Below are 25096 nucleotides of genomic sequence, written 5' to 3' on the forward strand. Positions count from 1 at the left end.
AAGCAGCTAGCACAACACATGCTATCATTATGCTCTTATGATTATTTTATTCCCTCAGAGACAGTAAAATGCTATCTATAGCAGAAAGGTAGGACAAAGTCCACTCTTGTTTAGCCCTGTGGTATTCAATGGATTTGCTATGGGGTAGAATTGGGAGCAATTAGATTTACTGTTTGGAGTGACTCATGTTTTCAGGACCCTCTACCTGGGAGAAGGGAAATCAAAGGTGTGTTTGTGATCTAAATTGAGAGGCCATTTTTGTTCAGAAAAGAGCAGCCATTTTTATATCCTTGACTCTGTAGCTGTGGAGAAGCCATTGAGGGTGTTGTGTGATGGGACTTCTGCTATGTCCTGACATTTCAACTTTGTCAGCAAGTTTTGGAGCATGATGGATGAATAAAAGTGGGGTGGATAAAATATAAGAAGGGTTCCTGAAGCTGCTTCAAGTTCTGCCCATGGCTGATTTTTCTGTTTGTTCAACACAGACTCAAGCTCCTGGGACTGCAACAGACTGCAAACTTTACGTTTCACAGTCTTTGAAGGCATAAGTTACATGATAAGAATTACCTTTGGATTGATTGATTACTTTAATTTTAGTAGCCTAAACTGTCTCCTTCAGTACACCCTTTTAAAAGTCTTGTCAGTCCTTCTAAAATGTCCTGTCTTGTTACAGAGCTATAGGAAGAATAGTACAAAGTGTCCTGCTTCTCCTTTTGTACTGATGTAAGTCAAGAGTACTCTGAAGTACACAGAAACTGGTTCAGTCCTCTTCTAGAAGAGCATTTTCTTCATAAGAGAAAAACAGACTGTAGTTAGAGTTGATTTCTTTGAGAGAGACCTTCCTGGTGGAGAAAGAGGTTTCCCTCAACTCAAATTGCCAGTTTTGGCTAAGATGTGTGCTAGTGTCTAGCATACTAGCATTATTCTGGTTTTATTATCTAGGCACGTGACAGTGATTTTGTTAATGCTTTCAAAATATGTTACTTTCTTAACAACTCTAGCTCCTAGAAGCTGGGGACTACATGAAATTTCCAGTTTTATTGCTGAAATTTCTGTCTCTGCTGACTGTAGAAATATTTACAACTAAAATAATCTACTAATTCAGAAACAGGATCCAACTCGTGACTTTTTGAGTGGTTTGATTTGGAAATATTGTAAATAATTCACTGCTTTGAAAGATGAAAATATGAAAATAACCTGGTTTAGTGGAAGGTTGTCCCCTCCCATGGCAGGGCATTGGAACTAGATTATCTTTAAGGTCCCTTCCAACATAAATAATTCTGTGATTCTGTTAAATTCCAGGTGTGGGTTGCAGCTGGAATACAGGAAGAAAGGTGGGAATATCAGGATAAAAAAGGCTTATTTCCCATAGGTCAGGGGCTAAGCTTCTTGAACTTGGACTTAGTCCCTTTCCTGCCTACTTTTCCAGTTAGAACAGATGTGCCTGAATCTCAAGTTTAAGATGAAACCTATTGGTAAAGATCCAATCAAATACTACATTGTAAAGCTTCCAAATCTGGCCAGATTTGGAGTTGCATCTGACCTGACTTTTTCTACTTCCATCTACCATGTTGGTTCAGCTTTATCATTTGGAATGGGTCTTTATATAAATTTTTGAAGTCCGATCATCCCTTGTATGCACTGTGATACAAAAAGAAGGATGTATAGGAGGAGTCCACAGTCCTAGAGATACTTCATCATCTACTGTCTTCTTGGTCTTCTTTGCTTTTCTCTGTAGCATGGGATGTGGATCACCTCCTGACATAATCTAACCACATTTGCCTCATAAAACCCTTGGAATTTTGCATGCCCTAGAGCACTGGTGACGTCAGTTTTGTCTTTCTTGTGCTGCTTATAGGACTTGAGGATCCTGGTAATTTTTTTTCTTTTACTATAGATCTTTTAGACTACTATAGATGTTTTTAGAATACAGGGAATTTGTACCCTGTTTTTGTGGACCTTTGTGTGGTAAATGCCTTGTACATTATTTTGTAGGGTTGGTAGAGACGGGGCTCCACTTTTCAGTTTGTAATTTCCAGTCCTTTGTTGTTCAAAGACACACAGTCCCTGCTGTGTGCTGTTCCATTTACTGCTCCCTTTTCAATCTTTTCTTGCCATCTTTCCTTACTTATTCAAATGTGTCATTCCCAATGGTATTGCTGTTTTGTTCAGTGGGAGCCATGATTAAAAGTTTCCCCACTGGACTGATTTGATTTGATACCTGTCTTTTCAACCTCACAGTCTTTGAACAAATCCCCCAGTACATAGGCAAATATCAACACCAATGCTGTGGCCTCATTCTTCTTCCATCCTGTGCAGCTTTTTACCATAGTAAAATGACTGTAAATCTAGGAGAAATCAAGATGGAGTTCTCAGTCTATGCAAACTTTAATGGCAACCAAATGTACAATGGCATGGGGAAATTATGTTTATGAAGTTCAGGCCTTAAACCCAGACTGAAGGTGAACTGTAATTTATCATAATTTACCTGTTGTTAAATTATTAAGTGCTTTACAAAAGCAGGTTGCATTTTTTTCTGCTTCCATTCTTTAAAAAAATTTTGTACTATTCCTCTATTCAAATCTACTGACAGTTGCTATCACATGGAACAATACTACTGCAGTAGCTATTTGGTCCTTCAGGACATTATATAAATATGCTCTTCAAGTGACTACAGAACATGCAGCCCTGAAGGAAGCAGATAATTGCAGAGACAAGCTATATTTTTACTGCCTTTTTCGGAGCACTAACAACCCTCTAAAAAGTGGATATTGTTAGAACTTAGTCCTCTTCTTTCTGTAGAACTAGGTGTTCTGGAATTCTTCTCCAATATTTTATCAAGATTATCTCCTTTAAGTAGGCAGAATCAACAGAAAACAGACGTCAAAGAAACCTAAGCACAAGAATGCAGCATAAAGATTCTGTTAATTGTCAGATTTGGGATATTAAAAACAATCTCAAAACCATGTCATCCTATAGTAAAATATAGCCATACTAGTTATCACCTCAAAATCCTCTAGGAATTTTTGCCACAGATGCTTTCCAGATGCTGCAGCAGTTTCCAGCTGTTTCTCCACTTCTGCATGCACCAGACAAAACTGAGAAACCTCATCAGCTGATGGACAAACTTATGAAGAGCAAAATGGAATAGGACTTACTTAGTAGGAACAGACACATGCCACTGGCTGAAGACACAGATGCCAACTTTTCATCAGCTGGCTTCATACTGAAGGTTTGTTTTAGTTTAGTGTGCTCTGCACTTGGACTTGCACTCTTTCCCTCAGTCTTCTGGCTTGCTTGACGAAAAGGAGGAGAGAAAAAAGAGAGCCATGAACTTATATCATTCACTTATATCATTCATATAAGTGTATAATTTTCTTAAAATTAAACTTCTCTCTGGCAAGAAGTCGCATGAAAATCAAGTTATGAGATTGCTTTAGCTCTGCATTACTCCCACAACAAAAATGACCTGCAAGAGTTGTATCTCAACACATTAAATGTCAAATGAACACCAGGCATTCTTTGTATGGAAAACCCATATGTGTGTTCCTATAGTTCCTCTTAAGTAAAGTATTCAAAGTCATTCATGACAGCCTTATACCCAAAAATCCATGTGGCAGTGATTAATTTATAAATGCATGCAATCTGTGTATCGGCAATGCCGTAGATGAGTGATAGGCAAACCTGAAAAGTTTGCTTCTTGAATGGGCTGAGAGGAAGCAACATGATCAGCAGGGTGTGGCACCTGCTGCTGTGCAGCGGTGGTGCTTTGCCATGATTGTTGCTGCTGGTGGTGAGCTGTGAGCAGATGCCTTAGTACGCTGTCAGGCCGTCATACCATGACTAGTACAGCTCTGCAATTGTGTTTTCTTCCTGATTGTTGCAGAGAAGAGTTGCTTTCCATCTCTCCATCTTTGTGCTTCTCTCTTTGACTACATCACAGTAAAGAACAATCACTAGTTCTTTGAAATATTGGCTAAGCTTGCATTTTTTGTTGAGCAGAGAGGCTCTGATTAAGGTACTGATTCCTTCAGAACTCAGATGTGATGTTTTAAGGAACTCAAGCTGAGCTATGTAATACATTAGATTGTTTTCCGTTTTCTACAAAAAATATCCTGTGTTTCATTGAGTCACGAGGTGCTGTCTCCTGGTTTTTATACTGAGAAAAATTTAGCGTGTAACTGATGAGTGTATGTTACACAAAAACTCCAAAGAGGATCTCAAGGGCTTTTTTTTCATAACCCTCACTAAAGATGATTGGATTTTTTAGTGTTCCGTGCATGTGACTTGTGGTTCTCTTTGGGGAGAAGAGGGGACACTTTGGAGAGAAAGATCATCATTCTGGTGTTCAAGTGATACAGCCAATAGTGCTGCTATCAGATAATAACAGCTCCCAGGCTAAACACAAAAGGGATCACCCCACAGAGGGAAGAGGGCATTTACCTGCCTGCTTTTGCTCAGTAGCAGCTACACCAAGAGAATTCATCTATGTGTGATAGTCCTTGGAAAAAGACTTCCATACCCTCCTTCCATGTGACCTTTTTGCAGATCCTTTATTTTCATTCCCTTCTCAACTCCTGCCCGTGGAGACTCTTCCCTTCCCCCTTCCATTGCCTTGGAGCTGTTTTGTTTCTTCTGATGAATGTCAAGTGTTTTGGGCCTGCAGCCCTAATGGGTGGGGGCTAAGGCTTGGATCTACCCCTGAGACAGAGTGGAGCCAGAAAAGATGGGTTATTTTAAATTGTGTGGTGACAAGCCTTTTTTTTCCCCTCCCTTTTTGTTCCCAGAGGATAGCTGGGGAATTTTGCTGTGCCAAATGGTTGGAATGTGTTTCATCTCCTCTTCCTCCCTCTTCAAAACAAAAAGAGAAAACTTTATGCTGTGAATTCTGTTAATTGGGAAACATAAATTCAAACTGTAGTGCAGCATTGCTGGGTCTAGGCACCTATTGAAGTTTAATGAGCTTTCTCTTGCCCTCCCCTCTTATGCTCTCCCTACATCAAACTCTTTCTTGTGGCACCATCCTGTTCCTATGGGTCTTTGGGAATGCCTAGGAGAGTGTGTGCATTTGCCCAAAGTTCTCATGGGTCTGAATGAAATATGTGACTCCTTTAAAATAATGCAGCCAGAGTGAGGCATGGACATTATTCCAGGCTGAAGTTAATTGGGTAGCCAGTGTAGGAAAAAGAAAGATTCCTCTAGGTTCCTGCCCTAAGTGGCTGCAAGCCCATTGAGGGAAATCCACTCTGCAACAGAGATTTAATGGTTTATGTGCCCTGACCATATGTTTTGGACTGATTACAGGGTTCCATGATGAATGTTAGACGACTTTTTACTTTTTGTATCATGCCTGATATTTTCCCTGAACTTGATAATGAGGTATTTCCTTATCACTACTGACTGGCTGAAGAGATATCTCATTAAATCCAAAATAAGAATCCTTCTCCTTGTTCTATCTGTGGTAATGGGAATAAATTGGTTTCCATCAGCTTGTACTGGATGTAATGGAGTCCCTTACACAAAAAGCCAACCTGAGAGGGCCTTGATCAGAGTATGAATGTGAGTATAATTAAACTGAGTGTAATAACATATACTTTAGCAAAAGTAGGCAAGTTCATTTGAAATGGCTCTGGAGTGAATGCCAAAAGCAAAAGCTTCCCTTTGGCACTGATGTTTTGAGAAGAAAAGCAATTCACATTGTGGCGGAAAGGTAGATTGGAAGGGTAACATGAAGAGAGCCTAATTAGAGGGCCCTGTGAGTCCCAAAATTTGTTAAAGCCAATGCTGACTGGCTCCGAGATCTGCTGCAGTAAAAAATAAAACTTACCTTCAGGTAAAAATGCTTCTTATGGTGGTGCAAGACAACTGTTCATCTTGAGTTCTGGATAATATAACATTACCACACAAGGTATTTTAACCTGCTGGTAATATTTTACTGCTTTTGCCTGCTAGCTCATCTATGTTTATGTAGCATTAAGCATTGAAACTCTTACTTTTATCAACTTTGCCAAGCAATTTTATCAACTGCTGCTGATGCAACACTGGAAGTCTGGGAAGGGCTGCTTGCTTTTGCTTTGAAAGATGGGATGTAAGGTTAAGGGAGGGGGGGGTGATTGCATGAGCAATGCAGGTCAGGTTACTGTTGGATTCCTGTTGCAAGATAAGTGAGAGCCCTCTGAAAAGTAATTATTGGAAAGCATAAATTCCTGAGATAACCTGTCCAAGAAGAAATACTGACAGGAGTAGAGGCCATGTCTTAAAGGCTAGCCATTACTCCAGGGCAATGGGCAAACCTCTCTCTCTCTTTTTCTGTAACGTCCCTTTACTCTGACAGTTGACTGCTGCAGTTCTTTTTCTTCAGTTACTTGTCAATCTTTTTCTTGTCCTGTTTATAGACCACTGTGGTGCTTGTCTCTATTCTGTGCTAGTTTGGAGTGCAGACAATTGGAGACTGTATGCAGTTTAGTTCCGTATGCAAACTCTTGTTTAGTCATTGTCTTTGCTTGTTATTGTTATTGTCACTTCAGTGTTCAGGTAGCTTCTACAGGATATCTGAAAAAAAAAAAGAAAAAGAAAGGTTACTTTTGTATTTCTTTAACAGATTTTTGTATAGAAGAGCTTCAACTAGCTTTCAGCATGGTATGGTGTCAGCTTTGTCTCTGAACCAAGAAAATCACTGGATGGTAGTTAGGGAAGGAAGTCTTGCAGAGTGAGAAAACAAATTTCAGAGGAAAAGATGGAGCAAAATTGGGAAATAAGAAAAGTGACTTCTCTTTCTCTATGGCTTTGTTATGCAAACTCTCTGTGTCTCATCTGTATTGTAGAGATAATGATATCTACCCAGCTCCTATTTCCACTGGTTGATTGATTAATGACTGTCTCATGATCCCTAGATTACACTTTTGTGACCTGCAGCTTTAACTACTGCAGTGTATTACATACAGAAAGAAAATGGAACCAATGTGTTAGCTCTGGCTAGTTCCAGCTGGGAAAACATGATAAACTGACCTGAACAGCCTTGCCCACGTGTATCGGCTTCTAAGACCTCATTCTAAAAGTGCACTGAAGCATGTGCTCTCTGTTCAGCTGCCATCTCTGTTCAGCAAGACATTCAAGTATCTGCCTAACTTTGAGTTGAAGGGGACTTGCACTCTGAATTATGTGTGGTGCTGAACTGGGACCTGATGCTTGGTCACAGGCAGGGTTTCATCACAAGTGTTTGAAGACCTCAGTCAACACACGGGGCCAAAAGTGAATCTGAGGTCTGCCCTAGCATGATGGGGATATGCATTAAACAACTGGAGTCTTTCAGACTTGCCAAAAGAATAAGTTATTTGAGCAGAAGAAAGGATGTTATTTTGCAGTGATAATTGCAGCAAAACAGTATTGCAGGATTTGCTAATTGTTAAGTAAATTACAAAGATTTTCTGTTTCATTTAACTGTTCTAAAGTAATAACCACCTCAACCTGATACTTGAATTTAGAAGATGTTGAAAAGAGGAAGCAAGGCAGAAGAAAAAGAGGTGCAAAGAAAGTCCATTTGTGTGGGAACGACCATCAGATATTTGAGTTTCTGAAAGCTGGTTGTGGCAAGTACTTTTTCTTGACTTTATTAGAGAGTTCCTCTTGGGTGTTGCAAAAATATCTACAGAAACCAGGGCACAGGTGTTTGAAACATCACTCCTCAGAATTATATGTTAGTATTTGCAATGATGGTTTGCTCTGCTCCCATGGGATGTGCTCCAGGTGCAGAAGATCCTGTGCCTAGACCTTTGAGTTAGTTACAGTGTGTTCTTAACACAGAGCATTCTTTATGCTGGGGGAGCTGTGAGATGATGTGTTGGATGCATCTGTTTCACCTCTTACCATTTTTATTGTTACTTTCTGAGGAATAATAATGATACTTCAGCAGAGGAATGACCATAATCTGCCTTACTTCCACAGAGCTGGGGGAAGGAGGTGAGAAAAGGAAATCTAATTCACAGTTATCTTGGGAATTCCCCTATATAGCATGAGTCAAGTATATCCCTGCTGAACGTCTGCCAAGGCCAGCAGCTTTATACAAGTAACAGAATGATTGTTCCTGTGTATTTAAAAGAAATAATAAAGAAAGAAACACAACTTTAGTTATCTAGGCATGAGATGACTTTATAGAGAACAGAAAATATAATATCCTGTTTTGATAATTATTGACTAGGTACAGTAGATTTTAGTGTTTTCTTACATGTGTATTCAGTTTGTCACACATAGATTGTGACCAAGGACCTGAAAGTGCTACCCATTCAAGATAGTAATGTCAAAGTATTGTCTCTAGCTGATTTTTTCCCAAGGCTGACGTCAGAGGCGAAGTAAACTCTAATAATTATATGGGTTTATGTTAGATCTATGTAAATCTCTGTTTTGCTACCTGTGTGATCATTTTCACCTGTGCAAAAAGGTTTGCTTCCTGGAATGGCATTTCCTTTGCAGCAGGAGATACAAGGTTCCTACAAAAGAGACAATCCAGCAGAAAAATGTGCGCTTACTAACTCTTTCTAGCCAAAGGACAGAAAGTACCTAAAATATTAATGTAATAACAGTTCAGAGTAGTGGGGAAGCTTGCATGCAATTTAGGAACATTTGTACTACTCTTCTACTTTCATGTTTATTTTAATGTCTTTTAAATTCTGCCACCTGGATTGAATGGCACTGTATATTTGTCTACTAAATAACTGCACAAGGTGCAGGGGAAATCCCAGCCTGAGAACTTCTAAGAGGGCTAACAGAGGTCATTCAGACCAGGACCATGTTGTAGAGCTTGGACAGCTGGGACTCTGACATGGCTTAAAGCATAGGGCAAAACTCCCCATGTCTTTCCTGGCATCTCACTGCCTGTTGAGCTCTGGTGGAGCTATGTAGCTTCGTGAAAGATGAGATACTTAGAGACACATGTAAAAGAATGCTCTTGTTGGCTTAGCTGATGTCATTTGGGCCAATGATGTAACTTCCATTTGCATTTGCTGTGTCTCCCAAAAGGGCTGTGCTGGCTGAGTGACCTAGCTGTCACCACTGATGGTGTGGACAGACTTTTTCCCATTGCAAGCAAACAGTGCCACTTGAAGACTGACCCAAGCTGATTGTACTGCTGGAGATAGCTCTGGAGGCAGAAGGGGTTTTCTGAGCTTGCCCTCAGCTCTTCCAGGCAATGTCAGCTGGGTTTGCTCGAGCAGATTGAATGGCCTTGCTTGAACTGAGTCAGGGAGCGCTCACACAAACATTGCCACTGGCAGGAGGTGTGGGAGCAGTAAGCTCTAGGAGACAAGCAGTGAAAAGCAGCAGGGTAGGAGGGAATGGGTGATATTTTTAGCTGGCACAGCTAGAGCTAGGAGAGGATTTCTGTTCATGATCTGAGCATCTTTTTAGTACAGACAGTGCCTGAAGTAATGCACACGATTTATTATTGAGGTAAGTGTAGGGTGTTACCGGTGTTCTGCAGGGGAACTGTTAAAGCTACAAAGGAAGTCACGGCAGAGTAATTTGTAGAAGTCTGGTTTGCTGTCTTCGTGGTGCCAGCTTGGGTGATAGATTATGGTTTTTACCAGGAATGCAAAAGATAGGATCACTGTGGGAAATCAGAACCATGGGAGCTGAGTGGATAGACTTTGTCTTTGACTACATCTGGCCTGTAAGACTATTGTTGCACTAAGCCAAACAGAATTCTGGTGACCCCAGGCCCCAGCAGCTTGAGTTGCTTTTCTGAAAATATATATAAAGAAATCCCTTACATGTTGTCATGCCCAGTATATAATACTGTTGCTGAAGTTTTCGTTAGTTCATTCCTTTAGTAATTGGATAGAATTTTTTGACCTTTTAGGGGAGGTTAGGACCAAGCTGAATTCTGAGTGCTGTCTTCAGACATAAAAGAGGTCTGGGTTATTACCTTTCACACCTGTTGTTCATTTAATTGGATGATGCTGCATCTCTTTAAAACAGAAACTCTGGCCTGAGAAAGAATAGTTGCTCTGAGATATCCCCAAGGAGTCTGCCTCTGAGATTAACCTAATTGGTCACTGTGCTGAGTCTAATAGAGATTGTATGCAATGTCTGTCTCTGGAAACAACTTAGATAGCCTGATGTATGACATAGAAACTGCTGCTGATGCCTCTTCATGGAAATGAAAGTAAAGTAAGAGAAGATGTGGACAAATTACCACATGCAATGTAGTATAATTGTTCACAGTCCAGTGTATATGAATGGGGCTGATAACTTAATCTTCTGAAATACCTAATTTCGTAAGTACACATCAGCTTGTCCCATACACAGATACCTCTTCTATCCAGCCAACAATTCTGCATGTTAACAGCTGAGTCGGATGGGCAGAATGATCCCACTTTTTTGGCTTTGAGAACTGGGAATGTGGCTGCAGGCCCTGAGCGGAGTCATGCACAGCTGTAGGAAGAGGAGCACCTCTTGTTCTAATCCTTACTCCTGCACAAAGAGGGCTGCAGCTCTTTATCCTGAAAGCCAGAGTTTTGTCAGCAAGATACCATCATGTACCACACTCTTCTTGGCTGTATTAACTTGTGCTGCTGTTTCTTTTCTTTAAATGGAAATGCCAGCGGAGCTTTCATACTTCTACAATACATGTGAGGATGGGGCTAATCAGATCAATTTTCCTCAAATTGTAAGTTAAGCCTACCTTTTGTCATTTTTCTTCAAAGACAGACTTTTTGCATGAGATAATACCTGTAGTTTCACAGTGGATTAAATTACAGCCTAAGTCTGTTTCCAGAGCAGTGAATGTAGCTCAGTCTATGAGGCTGCGCTCTGTTACGAATCAGCATCACACTGTGATTCAAACAGTGAGTACCCTGTTGATTCTGGCCACAAGTAGCCAGCAGAGATTTCCAACCCCTCAGTGGAAGTCTTCTAATAAATACCTGCAAAAGGGAATTTCTTTACTTTTCTAGATAGAATGCTAATTCTGAGTGCTTGAAGGAGGGTGCTTAAAAACCTCACATTGCTTTTACACTGATTTGGGATTCAACCTAGACTTGTAGCTCAGGGCATCTTCTTGATTGCTGTAATGTCTGGTCTGTGCCAGTGCTGACTCAGGAGCTTGTCATCAGCTCTCTGATGGCTCCTACTCCTTTGAACCACATACAGTCTCTGCACCTGCTACAGAGCAGTGAACAAGTGCTGGAAGCTTGTCTATTTTGACCTGTCTGCATGAATTCTTCCAGTGAAAGGCGTTAACTGTCCTGGAAAGTCTTTTGTTTACCCTTGGATCATTGCTGCTCCAGCAACACTGTCTGCTTTGTATACTGTTTAGTGGTCTGATTTGTGTAGTCTACCTACTACCAAAAGAGTCCTGCTAGCCATTGTTTCTCTGACATTGTTTCCCAGGCTGGAGAAAGTTATATAGTCTTCCTGTTGGCCATCAGGTGAAATTATGTATAGAAATGAAATAGCTATCTCAATGACTCTGGCTCTTGGAGAGTGTAGATATGTGTTTAGAAAGCTGCCAAGTTTATGTTAAAAAACTGAGAGCCCAGAAAGTTTGAGTCATTCTGTAGCACATCTGGAAATCCTGTTTTGCCTTTGCTCACATTCACACCCCTTACATCATTAGAAAACGTTGTGCAGGGACAGATGCAATGGACCACTATGAGAAAACTGAATCTGCACATTCCTGCACTTTCTGGCTTGCCATCAGAGTTTGTGGTAGGATTTTTAGCAGTCTGTTATGCTTCACCTAAGGCCAGGAAAGCTGTTCTCTATTCCTCTTGAATCTCCATGTCCTACCTTGATGCAGTTGCAAAGGGTGCATGCTTGTAACAATTAAGCACTGCCTATAAACTAGAGATTCCAGTGAGTGCAGCCAAAAGAGGAGCCTAGCCAGCCCTTTGTTGTTTAATGCTCAATGGTTGTCTGACACTCTTGAATGTGTCATATTTTCTTTTGCTTGGATCTTTTGATGAATGTTATGTTAGCATCTTGCAACATAATGTGAGGATGAGCGCAGCAGAATGCTTTATCTCTTCTGGGAAGATGCTCTGGAGCTGAGGATATGCTGTCTGAAGATACTACAGGAGCCTGGTGATGCTGGACTCTACTAAGCACAGGTTTCCAGTTGCATCTGGGTATAGAAAGGAGAAGCAGACGTTCAAGCAGCTTGAACATAGTCCACTGTGCTCTTCATGAAAATCAGTGGTGTTTGAGAGTCTGTGAGGAAAGGGCATGAGGACAGCCAGGGGATTATGGACTTCTTTGGTTTGCTTTGTGACAGGAGAGGTACCACAGTTTTGCAACTAGCCCTGTCTTTGCTGCTTATCTAGGCTGAGGTAGAGAGTCAAAGTAGGCCAATCCAGATGGGAAAAACACACATGAGCATGGCCAGGCTGCAGCTTGAGAAGAGAATTATGCTGACTGGAGAGGGAGAGGAAGGCCCTTTTGGTGACTGTGTCTGTAAGATTGTCCACATTAATAGTGTTAGTGCATAGTTTGTAATGCTTCCCACTTCCAATCAGCCTCATTCTGATCTCTTCTGACTTCAGCCTCTGCCAGCTATGCTGCCCTTGCTTTCAACACTGAGGTTTGGGAGAGTGCTGTCAGCATGAGGGGGAAAAAGATGCATAAACTGCATGTCATCAATGTCATGGCTGGCATTGCTGCCTAGATACTTCATCATATTCCCTGAAGGTTTTGCACAGATATTAAACAGAAGTGGCTGAAGAATTGAGCCCTGTGGCATTCTTCATGTCAGAGGTCATAGAGAGAAGGAGCAGCTGCCTGTCAGGGGCCTCGTGGGACCTGCTGGAAAGGAATAGCACAGCCAGCTCAGTGCAGTTCTCTCAACACTTGCCTGGACACATAGTTGTCCAAGATGGTCTGCAGTGTTGCAGGCAACTGATAACTCAGGTGGTGCCTGCATGATTTCTTAGCTTCTGTTCAACTATGTGAGAAAGCCTAAGACCTTGCTGGTCTTTTATTTCCAGACTCATTCATAAGTGTCTCCAAAAAGAGAGTAAAAAGTATCTTCTGAAGCTGCATTGCACCACTTCTCTCATACCACTTCTTAGATCTCACCAGTTCGAAACCGAATGGCAGTCCTGCTGACAAACAAGTTCTGATTTAAAAGGTCTTTTTTGGTTGTCCTAGCTGTTCCTCAGAGTCTCAAATGATCTAAAATGTAGGACTAGAGATTAAATACATATTAAACAAAAAGTCCATGGTCTTAAGGAAAACAAAGCCCACATTTTTGATTGTGGCTGAGGACCACTGCAAGCTGTTGAAGAAAACGTCTGTTGCTTTCTGTTACATGACTAGTCATTTCTTCCTGTGCTATCAGGTTTTTACTTGCCTAGTCATGTAGTGAGCGTGTCTTTAGAGGGAAATTACTAGAATGAGGCCTAGCCTCAAGAACTGGAGACAATCTGGATTCATACTCAGAGGTGTCTGGTGGAAATTTAAGAATTGCACTTGAGGAGCACTGGTTCTTCATTATACAAGTTTTCCCAGGGTGATGTGGACCTGTAATCATTGTTGAGCATGGCTGGTTATAGGTCTTCAGCAGTGCTCATCTTCTCAGGGTATTAACCTGAATTGTGTTAGCTACTGCAGGAGGGGCACTCTGGATTATGCCTATTTTGTAGCTGTTGTAAAAAGTGTATGTGCACTCAAAAATATGTGACTTTGCAGGATGGACTGCAAAGTAGTGGTGGAGAGCTGCTCTGCTGCTTTCAGGGCCCATCAGGACCCCTTGTCAGCACAGAAACATCTTGAACATCTGGAGTGAAGTCAGGCTCCTGGTCCTTGTTGCTAATTTATGGGCTTATAAGGCAGGTTCTTGGGTTTCTTTCTTTTTTTTTTTTTTTCCTCATTGAAGGCATGCCTAGCCAGGAGAGTCATGGCACTAGGTACTATACAGAGAAGTAGTACTTTGGAGTCTGCTGAGAAAACTTATGGTCTAGTTAGAACTAGCAGGCAAAGATTGAGGGAAGGGAAGGGAAGAAATGTTCCTCCCTGGCTTTGTTATTAGCTGACCTGATTCCATGATAGAAAACCTTAGTTTCTTAACACTTAAAAGAAAAGTGACCTCAGGGCACTCACAGAGTCTGATCTTCCAAGCTGGTGCTTGCTGTCATGGCAGTGACTACCTGCAAGGCTGCACAGAATTGCACCAGGCTCTCGTGGCTGTCCCAGCACCCACAGGGCTGCTGGTGCTTTCAGAATGCTCACCTACCCGTTCATGCTGAGCTTCCAGTGCTCCCAGCCTGCTGTTTAGTTTCAGTCCCACTTTTTTTCACCAATAAAGAGCCCCTAACCTCTACTAAACACTTACCCCTCCTATGCAGCTTTGCAGGAGTATGCAATAGCATAGGTTGTTCTTTTCCAAGTCCAGGAGCTTTTATCAGTCAGCCAGAACTGGGTTATTTTAGTGCTCATGGCTTGGTATGTAAGTGCAAAGCCTGTGTGTATGCCAGCAATGTCGCTGGCACGCCTGTCCCAAACATCTGGGGTTTCACCTGGGGCTCTGTACTGAAGGGCTGTGTGTTTTTCACAGTGTGCTGACAACTGTATTCTGTATTTCCAGTTGTGCTGCCTTCAGTATGATTTGCCTTCGTCGTCCAGCAGTTGTTCGTGTCTGCTCCTTGCTTTTTCCCAGCATCTTTAAAATCTGCACATATGCTGATGATTTTGTGTCATTAATATCAATGTAGACAAGTCTGTGTGACCTTTAACTCCCCTGTCCAAAGGGAAGAATTGACCCTTACAGTCAGTCACAGCACAGCACTGACTCATACATACTTTTCATAAAAATAATGAGGAAATTCCCCATAGTTTTTACAGATACTTTTTCAGGAGTTGAAGTGGAAGTCTTCCATAGCAACACAGTTTGGGAAAACTATGAAGCATGTAACAGACAATTAATCTTTTTTCTGACATATGATACACTTTATAATATTATTTTTTTCCCTCTTCTTGTGTCTCACTTGCTCAGACTCAACTGATCTGTTTGAGTTTCATCGGAGCTCATGTGCTTTCCAGTCTTATTCCCACCCTTGTCTGTTCTCCAGCTTCATTGTAAACCTCCTGGGAGGGGGCTGGGATTTGTCCCACCTCCCTGACTCTGCAACGAGGAACACAATAGGACTGTACTTTCTCTTTTTTGCCCTGATTTTAATACACTTTCTGTTTTTTCCTGCATAAGATAAAACATGTTATGTTTAGATATGTAGCACAAAAAACCCAAAAAATATCTCTAAGTTTGAAGTTTTTTTAAAAAAAACTAACTGTAGTTTGGAATGAGTCAGAATACTTCCAGTAAGGTATAATGATAAAACAAAATGACTATGCACCCAAAAGTAATTTCAGGGAATCTGTTTATGACTGACATATGAGTGTCATAAGGAAATACCATTTCTTTACTTTCCTATATTTGATTATTTGTCACTTAAAAAAATTTCCATTTATAATTAAGGCCAGAATAATTCCTCAAGGTCTCAGTATCTGAATATCTTTCCAGTGAATACTTAGAGAACTGCATTTTTTGATCATGCTTGCGGTAGTGGAGCCAAGGCAAGCATTCTTAAAATATGGAGACAACTGAATACTTCTAAATTGTTATTTTTCTTTAAGGCAAAAACCCCACATATTTAAAATCTTTAAAATAAATGTAATGAAACAGCTAGACTGCAAGATTTTGTCAAGAGTGAATTTGACCCATTAGCTTGGTTGCTTCTCTGCCATCAGGATCTCAAATGCCCTTTTCTCCCTCTTAGAAAAATCTGAAATTTGCTCTCCTTGATAGTGTGATTTAAAGCCAAATATTTTACATTTGAAGACTTAAACTTATTTTCAATCTTAGAGCAAGATAGAAAATGAAGCAATCTCCAATCAGATCCTATATATGGGTTGCTGAGATGTATTGTTTTTGTTAATATGGATGCTTTGTGGTGTGCATATTCTAATGACTGAAGTGATTTTTGGCATAAGGAAGACTTATGCAGTGGTGGCAGTTTTTTGTCACACAGGTATGCTTTTCTTTCCAGTAAATTCCTTAGAGTTAAAGAATATCTGTGGTTTAATATAGAAGGAATCTGACATAGCTCTGAGGAAGCTCAAGTGTTTGTGGAAAGAGCTGTTAATCTTTGATCAACTGGGGTCTCCTTGTTACTGACTTTGATTACACAAGTGTACAACTTTAATTACAGCTTTTAATAAGATTTCATTTCTTCCTAGTCACATTCTTTGTATAGTAGAGCAGCTTATCTTTTCTTTCTCCCCTGCTCCCCTTCCCTTCCCCCCCCTCCTTTTTATGGAAAAGGGCATTTGAGGTCATTGCAGGGGATTCAGTGTCCGGAGGGATCCTGCTGTACATGCTCTGCCCATGCTGTACCCTCTGCTTGCTTGCACAGACAGAGAGCTCTCTCCTTCAGCTGCCCTCCACATATGCCTGCACTGGCAGCTGCCCAGGAGCTGGTGGTCAGCAGGGGAGGACAGGTCTGAGAGGCACAATGTTCACACAGACATTCACTGCTGCACAAAACCTCTGAAAAACCCTTAGGAAGTCTCTGTAGGCAAAGGATGTTCTGACCTCCCCATCACTGGATAACCTGAGACTTGGGTAAATTGGGTTCTGATCATCAGACTTGAGTAGGGGGAACTTGAGGCGCCTTCCTTGGTATTTGCTGCATTTTTGTTCTTCCCTAAGCCTCTGCTTATGGCCCCTGTCACCGATAGGATATTGGTCCAGTATAGCCAAGATGAGTTTGACTTCCATGTAAATCATAAGATACAACTGAGGAGTCATTTAAAATATGTGAGTCACAAAAAAGATACAGATGGTAAAACAGAGCAATTTGCACTGATTTGACATTCAGAGGTGTGCAAAATTTTAAAAGGCCAGTTGTGCCTACAGGAGAAGATAGTGGGGAAAACAACTAATAGAACAGCAAAGGAAGCTCCTTTTATCTCTGTGCATGCATCCCTTTGGCTCACTTGCTGTATATGCTATACTCTTTTTGCACACTAATGAATATCAGAGTCAGAGCAAGTTATGCCATCTATCACTCTGCTCCTGTTTTCTAATGAACTTAGCCCTAACAGGTATCTTTCGTAGCTATTCGTGTCACGAGTGCACTTCACCTTGACAATAGATCAAGAATGAGTTTCAGCAGTGTGGCCCACCTACTTTGCAATGCTCCAGCATGACAGCTGCTTTGTGTCCTCAGGGTAGCTTTACTTTGATGCTTTTCCCTGTTTAGAAAAATTTGGAGGGAGGATTTTGGTAATCTCCAGCAGGCAGAGTTTTTAAACCTATCTCAAGGGAAGATGAAGATTCTACAGAATTTTTGAACAAACAATTATTTATGAAGTAAGTGACATTGTCTTTAGAACTGTTATTCCCACCGGACTCCAGAGAAAAGCAGCATTTGCCATGCTGGATCTGACTGGTCGCTGCTGTAGCCTGCTGCTCCTGGCACCTCAGGCTTCACTGTGGAAAACTGTGGAAGGCTTATGACAAAACATCTAGTCTGACCATTGCAGATATTGCTCTAGTTATTAAGGGGCGTGTTTTCATGCCTCAGAAGTACACAATAAGAGAACTATGGTCTTTGCTCTTATGGGCTCTTTGGCACCAGAAATGCTGGAGCTAGGTTCTTATGAACTTGGCTGTCTTTCTGTTTGCCTAAAACATACTGCAGTAGCTGCTGTTAGATGGGATTGAAATGATTGGTTTGCTGAATTAGCTGGACAAACTACAGGGGAAGAGAAACGATCAAATGAGTTCACTGTGGTGTACATGGGCCTGACCCAAGGTTATGGGGCAGTGTGATTGCATCATTTGCTCATTCAGTAGCCATGCTGCTACTGAAAAGATCTGTGTCTGGTTCCTGACAGCCTGATCTTTTGATGAATTTGACATCACTTTCCGCATGATCTACTTCATCAGTGTCTCATGTCACCAACATTAGCATCTGTTCTGGCAAAGTTTTTCTGTTTGTCCATTTTCGAACCAACCTCACATCCCCCTTTCCTACTCTTGGTGGAGGGGCAGCGCAATCATTCTCAGTGTGTGCCCTGTCTCTTTTGGCAGCCTCGGGGACCAGTTCTACAAAGAAGCAATTGAGCACTGTCGCAGCTACAACTCTCGGCTCTGTGCCGAGCGCAGTGTCCGCCTTCCCTTCCTGGATTCACAGACTGGGGTGGCTCAGAACAACTGCTACATCTGGATGGAGAAGAGGCACAGGGGACCAGGTTGGTTGTGCTGTGTCTGTGTATGCACGTGCATGTAAGGAGGGCTGGCCTCTGAGCCCTCATGGGGTTTAATTAATAGGAGCTCAAACCTGCTACAGGCCACACAGAAAAGAAACTGCCTAAACCTCTGTGCCTGGAGGGGATTTCCTTTGGTAACTGCAGAGAGCTCATGCTAATTACTCTCTCTCTATGCAAAGAAGTGCCTGACATGGTAGTTTCTAAGGCTGCATCATTGTAGCTCTTTTCATGCTATCAATCCCAGTCTGTAGCAGAAGACTCAATGCTCTGCTCTAAGCAGGACTGGAATTACCTCCAAGGTGGAGGTGGGAGTTTCTCAGATGAATGCTGAAAATAAGAAACTATATTAGGAAGGATATAAAACAGAAGCAAAATATAGGAGAGTCCATTAATGTTGTTCTTGAATGTTGTTCTAATGGTTAGAAATATACCTATAAATCCTGATTCTGCTTTGGATAGGTTAACTTGGATATCAGTTCTGGAGATGTGGTTCCCTTGGGTTCAGAAATAAGTTGGTACATTTCCTTAAGGAGATTTGGCTAATGCCTGTTCCACAGCTCAGTGAAGCTCAAGGGAAAGAGCACTGGTATTTTTGTAGACTTTGGTCAGTTGTTCCTTTGTTAGACTAAATCCATCTGAAATACATTTTTGCAAGGCAAAGGACAGTCACCAAAGACTGGAGATATTACTCAGACAGAATTCCTTCTGAACCCCAAGGGAAATTTGGCTCTGTTGCAGTTCATTATCTGACCAATAATTAGCCCAGGAAATGGACTTTTTAACAGCACCAAAATGTATTTCTACCTTCCCCCCCCCCCCCCCCCCCCGCCCCCCAGTGCAGCCCAGACAATCCAGGCAGAAAGGGACCTGGGGTACATGGGCACTGGAAGTATGACATGCACACATGTGCATAAATATGTTCCAGTTCTCTAAATAATATTGTCACCCTCCCACCTTCATCCTCCACCCCCTCAAATTCTTGATCTGAAATTATGGGAAGGTGAAGCCTGCTCTAATCTCTTCCACTGTCTGGTTTACAGGAGATGAAGTGGGAGGAACACATAGGATATTCCTTTACCCTCCTGGGGCTAAGAAAACAATTGCTGCTTCTGAAAAGTGCCTAGCTGAGTCTTAGCTGAAACTTTCCTCTTCTTCTTTCTAGGATATACTAAAGGAAGGACCTTTGTGCTCCTCCTATTACTAAAATATCAAAAGTAGATTTAGTGTTGTTTTGCAGTACTACCAGAAAACTGTTTATGTAATAAAATGGAGCCACTTCTTGTGCTAGAGACAACACGTCTCTTTACAGCATTAAAAATACCTGAAGAATATTTCAGCTACAAAAACTGCTGGGGTAATTCAGGACTGCTGAATGCGGTTCACAGGATGGGAGTTTTTTAAACTTCTGGACTAACCCTTCTTTGGTAGGGTTGCTTCATAAGCACAGTTGAGTTTTTTGTTTCAGCTGAAAAGGCTCTAATCCTAAGAGATTATGGTTTGCATAAAATCCTTCCCTTCCCTTCCCTTCCCTTCCCTTCCCTTCCCTTCCCTTCCCTTCCCTTCCCTTCCCTTCCCTTCCCTTCCCTTCCCTTCCCTTCCCTTCCCTTCCCTTCCCTTCCCTTCCCTTCCCTTCCCTTCCCTTCCCTTCCCTTCCCTTCCCTTCCCTTCCCTTCCCTTCCCTTCCCTTCCCTTCCCTTCCCTTCCCTTCCCTTCCCTTCCCTTCCCTTCCCTTCCCTTCCCTTCCCTTCCCTTCCCTTCCCTTCCCTTCCCTTCCCTTCCCTTCCCTTCCCTTCCCTTCCCTTCCCTTCCCTTCCCTTCCCTTCCCTTCCCTTCCCTTCCCTTCCCTTCCCTTCCCTTCCCTTCCCTTCCCTTCCCTTCCCTTCCCTTCCCTTCCCTTCCCTTCCCTTCCCTTCCCTTCCCTTCCCTTCCCTTCCCTTCCCTTCCCTTCCCTTCCCTTCCCTTCCCTTCCCTTCCCTTCCCTTCCCTTCCCTTCCCTTCCCTTCCCTTCCCTTCCCTTCCCTTCCCTTCCCTTCCCTTCCCTTCCCTTCCCTTCCCTTCCCTTCCCTTCCCTTCCCTTCCCTTCCCTTCCCTTCCCTTCCCTTCCCTTCCCTTCCCTTCCCTTCCCTTCCCTTCCCTTCCCTTCCCTTCCCTTCCCTTCCCTTCCCTTCCCTTCCCTTCCCTTCCCTTCCCTTCCCTTCCCTTCCCTTCCCTTCCCTTCCCTTCCCTTCCCTTCCCTTCCCTTCCCCTTCCCTTCCCTTCCCTTCCCTTCCCTTCCCTTCCCTTCCCTTCCCTTCCCTTCCCTTCCCTTCCCTTCCCTTCCCTTCCCTTCCCTTCCCTTCCCTTCCCTTCCCTTCCCTTCCCTTCCCTTCCCTTCCCTTCCCTTCCCTTCCCTTCCCTTCCCTTCCCTTCCCTTCCCTTCCCTTCCCTTCCCTTCCCTTCCCTTCCCTTCCCTTCCCTTCCCTTCCCTTCCCTTCCCTTCCCTTCCCTTCCCTTCCCTTCCCTTCCCTTCCCTTCCCTTCCCTTCCCTTCCCTTCCCTTCCCTTCCCTTCCCTTCCCTTCCCTTCCCTTCCCTTCCCTTCCCTTCCCTTCCCTTCCCTTCCCTTCCCTTCCCTTCCCTTCCCTTCCCTTCCCTTCCCTGGTGTTGCTATTTTTATCCTTCTGAACACAGTCAGAAGATGTATAGATATATATACACACACTCAGGTATACATCCACTGTGTTCATAAGTAATGTTTTGTCAACAGTATCTTCCGCAAAGACACAAATAGTCTTGTGTGGGTCTCATTGGCATCTGTCCATGTGCAGAAGGAATCATCATAACTGTGTTACAGAATCACACCAGGAACCAAGATGTCTTCATGCTTTGCCTGTCTCAGCCACAAGCTTTGTGGACTACTTTGAGCAAATTCATTCTGTAAATCTTTCCTTCCTCACCTTTGATAGTGGACTGTTTGGCAGCTTGCCCTGCAGAAGGGGATAGCTGACATTTCTCCTGCAGGTCTGCACTGGAGACTAATGGTGGAACATTCTTCACAGAGAGTATCAAGTGAAAGAAGCCTCCTGCATCTGCGTTGGCCCCAAATCTGATGACTTTGTTGTTTTGAATTAGAATAATCAGTGTGAAATGAACCAGTCCTCCTACCCCATATTTGCTTTTCTCTTTCTTGATTTTTATTAGCCCATTTAGTGCTCCCCTGAGTGTCTTTGCGTAATCTGTTTCTTGTAGTATTATGGTGAGTCACAGCATCCCTCTACAGTTTTACCATGCCTGGTTTTGGTCTGTACACAATTTGCTCGTGCCCATACTAAAGGGCTCTGAAAATTATCTGCCAGCCATCCCGGTATCTATCTTGTGTGCTGTGCTCACTACCCTTTACTATCCCTAACCTGAAAAACTAGATAAAGACAAATGGCAAAGCTCCAGGACCTCTTTTCACTTACACAGACTTGAAAAACAGAGATGAGTCAGGAACTCAGCATATTAACCTGAATTCTTGCTGTCCTCTTTGTTAAAGGAGTCAGAAATCTGCATCTCATGATAAACAGTTCAGGGTTAATTTCACACAATACTGCACATAACTCCCTCCTTTCCCCCTCCTCCCCTGGCCTTTCACACGAGCTTTGAGTTATGACTCTCCTACACTAATGAGATAAACAACATAACTCACTGCAGGTTCTGCTATTTCGTCTGTAAGCAAATGGTTGGAACCTTCTCTGGTTGCCCGATAAGGTACCAGAGAGAGAGACAACCCACATAGGGCTGAAGATGGCAATATGCATTATTTCCATATTCACTGCAAGATTGCCTGTGAAGGAGCTACATTCAGAGCATTCAGAACTGACCCTTTCCTTATTGCCTCTCCTTTGTGTATGATCTACACTTCGTGTGACCCAGCACAGAGACAGATGAGGAACAGGGTAGAGAAATGAAGATAGCATTGGTGGGTTGAATGAAGTGAAAATCTGGTATGTGTTTTAAGTTCATTGGATGGCAGTATATTAATGAACAGGTGTTCTATGAGCTTACCAGAAGGGTTGCAGAGGTGGATGTTGGATCATCTGTTTCTAATTGATCTACCTGCCACTCTCGAAGGAGAAGGCTCTCCCAACTCTCCTTTCAAGCTTCTAGTTGGGCTTTCAGCTTGTGTATTTGGCTTTTGCTGTCCTGGCTGAATCCAGAACTGCTCTTTTGTATAGGAGCGCCCACATTAGCAGATATTCCCCCAAAAGCAAAGATGATCTTTGCTCCTCTCTGTCTGGGACAAAAGCTGTGGTACTTACTCCTTCAAATGGCTCCTCTGTGGAGGCCTGTGCAATGGAGGGCTGATTCTCTGCCCTATTGCTTTGATCTAGCAATTGCCATTTCAGTGTCGTCTTCAAGTCCATGCACAGGACCTGCTGAGAAAGGGTGGGGCTTCTTGCCTCCACCTCTTTAATTACTCACATCAGAGCCAGGCACAGTCTACCTCATCATTATAGCAATTGTTTGCAGTGGTTAATGTTTGCAAAGTGGCATGAAGAAGGGTGTCCAAACACTGTATAAGTGCTAGTTATTCCCATTTTTATTTCCAAACCGGTCTTAGGCAACCTGTTCTGAAATGCATCCTTCTTGGGATGTGCACAATGCCTGGCCTTCCGGCCATCAATGAAAGAAGGGCATGAGAACTCCAAGCTGAATAGCATTCTGTGCCCTGAAACAGCCAGAGTCTCTGCAGATGCTCATCACTTGGCCATACTCAGGCAGTATGCTGTAGATGCTCCATGGCCTTGGAAGTTGGTGGAAGGTGCTGGGATCTGAACTGACATTCCCAACAGCTGAAATATTTAAAACTAGGAACTTAGGTCTCACCTGCAGAATTTGATTAGCACATTCCCTCAAGGTGAATTATGTTAATGTGTCTTCATCCCCACCCCCATGTAAGAGGATATTGGTTTTTTTTATTATCCTCATTTGGTCTGGTGAGTTGCTTTTGTTCCCAAGCTGATATTCTCTCCTGGCTGCTTCCGAAGAGAGGAGAGAACTCTTGGGCCATCCTCCTGCCCTTGAGCTGTTCTGCTTTACTCGCACCCCCTTGATGCTGTCCAGCTGTTCACTGTCAGTACAGTTTCAGATATAGCAACACCATTCCTGTTCTCTCTCTTATGTGGTCTTACCTGGTTTTTGAGGACAATGAGTCTGGAATTGAAGTCATGCTTTGTAGCCCCTTCAAGACAGCAGGAACGGCAGAAGGGCAGGGGAGCCAAACCAGAACTGGTGGACAGAGAGGGCAGGAACAGCAGAGGAGATAATTAAATGCCTCCAACTTTTCTTGCTGGGTATTTGTGTGTGTCATGACTATCTGGGGCAGTTGAGGATACTTTGAAGCGCTTGTAAGTGTGCTTCTGTGCCCCTAGTAGCGATGCATTCACAAAGCCCTGCTGTGTCCTGAATGCGAGAGAGAAAAGTACAGCTTGAACACTGGCTGAAGGGTGTCTGTCAGGAGAGCCAGGGCAGCTCAAAACCCAGTGATGCCAAATGTGATTTAAGGGAACATGCAGTGATATAAGCATTATTGGTGTATCTCCTCCCTCATTCAGAATATTGGCATGAGGAGGTAAGAGTCAAAATGAAGAATTAGTATTCATACAGAAGTCCAGAATGTAAGCAAAAAAACGGAATCAGACCTCTTGGATCTTGGTTTGCTCCTGCTTGGAAGACACAAATTTCCTGACCTGCTCTGTGCATCAGGGCCTAAATATTTGCATGTCAGAACTTCATCTCTTCTCTCTCAAGGGGCTTTCTCTGCCTGTGGAGGAGGCATCACCCTTGTGACCCAGGAGAGTCTGAAATTCTATTTACCCTGAAGAAATCACAAATTATTTATGTGCAGCTCTGGTTTCAGTGAGCTGAGTGAAGTGTCTGAGTGAGACGTAGATTCTCTGCAGGCTTGATCCCAAGAGCTGCTGAAGAGCCTCAGGAGCACTGGATGCCAGTGTGTAGCTCTGCCTCATGATTTTCAGGATTGCACCCTCCAACAAGGAGATGCTGGAAGGGCAAGAACAAAGATGCTAGAGACAGTGCTTGTGGTTTTCAAACTGAGATGTGATTAATTTTTTGCCTTTAATCTTCAGGCCTGGCCCCAGGTCAGCTGTACACATACCCAGCACGTTGCTGGCGCAAAAAGAGGCGTTTGCATCCCCCTGAGGATTCCAGGCTGAAGCTGCTGGAAATTAAACCTGGTAAGTATTTGTTTGCCTGCCTCTCCCGAGCTGCAGAGCAGCTGGCATACATGCAAACCTGGCATTTAGACCTTGGACTTTATCTTTGCTGCTTTCCAACCATTTCTCATTGCATCTGTTGCATCTTACTTGATTTGCTGTAACCATAACCACCAAACCCTCTGCATACAACTCATCCCTTACAAAAACCTGAACAACTTGTATTGAATGCAGGGGGAGCTGAATTTACCTTCTGTAGGGTTGAATCCTGGCTTCTATTAGAAAATTAACAAGGATGTAAAGAATCAATGTATTACTGACTTTTTCCTCAGTGCATTACTAATACACAGTCTCACTGGCATCTGCTGCCTAATCTTTGTGAAAGAGAACACTATGTGTGTGAAACAGTAAGTATAAGATAAGATTTTTCTTGGTAGGGCTGGTGGCAAGGAGTATGACCAGATTATGAACAAAAAATAATGAAAAATAGGGAGCATATGCCACATTTGTGTATTTCTGTCTGACTGTATGTGTACCTTTGTCTATTATTCTTTCATTCTTCTTGTCCTTGCTACTCTTCCACAATTAAACTATGTGAAGTGATGAATCTGGATGCTGAATGAGGGACTGTAAAGCA

General features: G+C 42.7%; 1 protein-coding gene across 14 annotated transcripts in view; it reads left to right on the forward strand.

Moving 5' to 3' along the window:
* The window catches only part of DPF3 (double PHD fingers 3), a 190781-nt gene that overhangs the window by 71066 nt on the left and 94619 nt on the right, over positions 1 to 25096 (forward strand). For all 14 annotated transcript variants that reach the window (XR_012056332.1, XR_012056334.1, XR_012056333.1 and 11 more), the window contains 2 exons: positions 18083 to 18243; positions 24373 to 24480. Coding sequence is in view for 11 of the 14 variants with exons in the window: in XM_030274398.4 (XP_030130258.2) it covers positions 18083 to 18243; positions 24373 to 24480 (269 nt within the window). In the remaining 3 variants the exon portion in view is untranslated. The remainder of the gene's footprint in view (positions 1 to 18082; positions 18244 to 24372; positions 24481 to 25096) is intronic.

The sequence above is a fragment of the Taeniopygia guttata genome, chromosome 5 (assembly GCF_048771995.1).
Source record: "Taeniopygia guttata chromosome 5, bTaeGut7.mat, whole genome shotgun sequence".
Lineage (NCBI taxonomy): Eukaryota > Metazoa > Chordata > Aves > Passeriformes > Estrildidae > Taeniopygia > Taeniopygia guttata.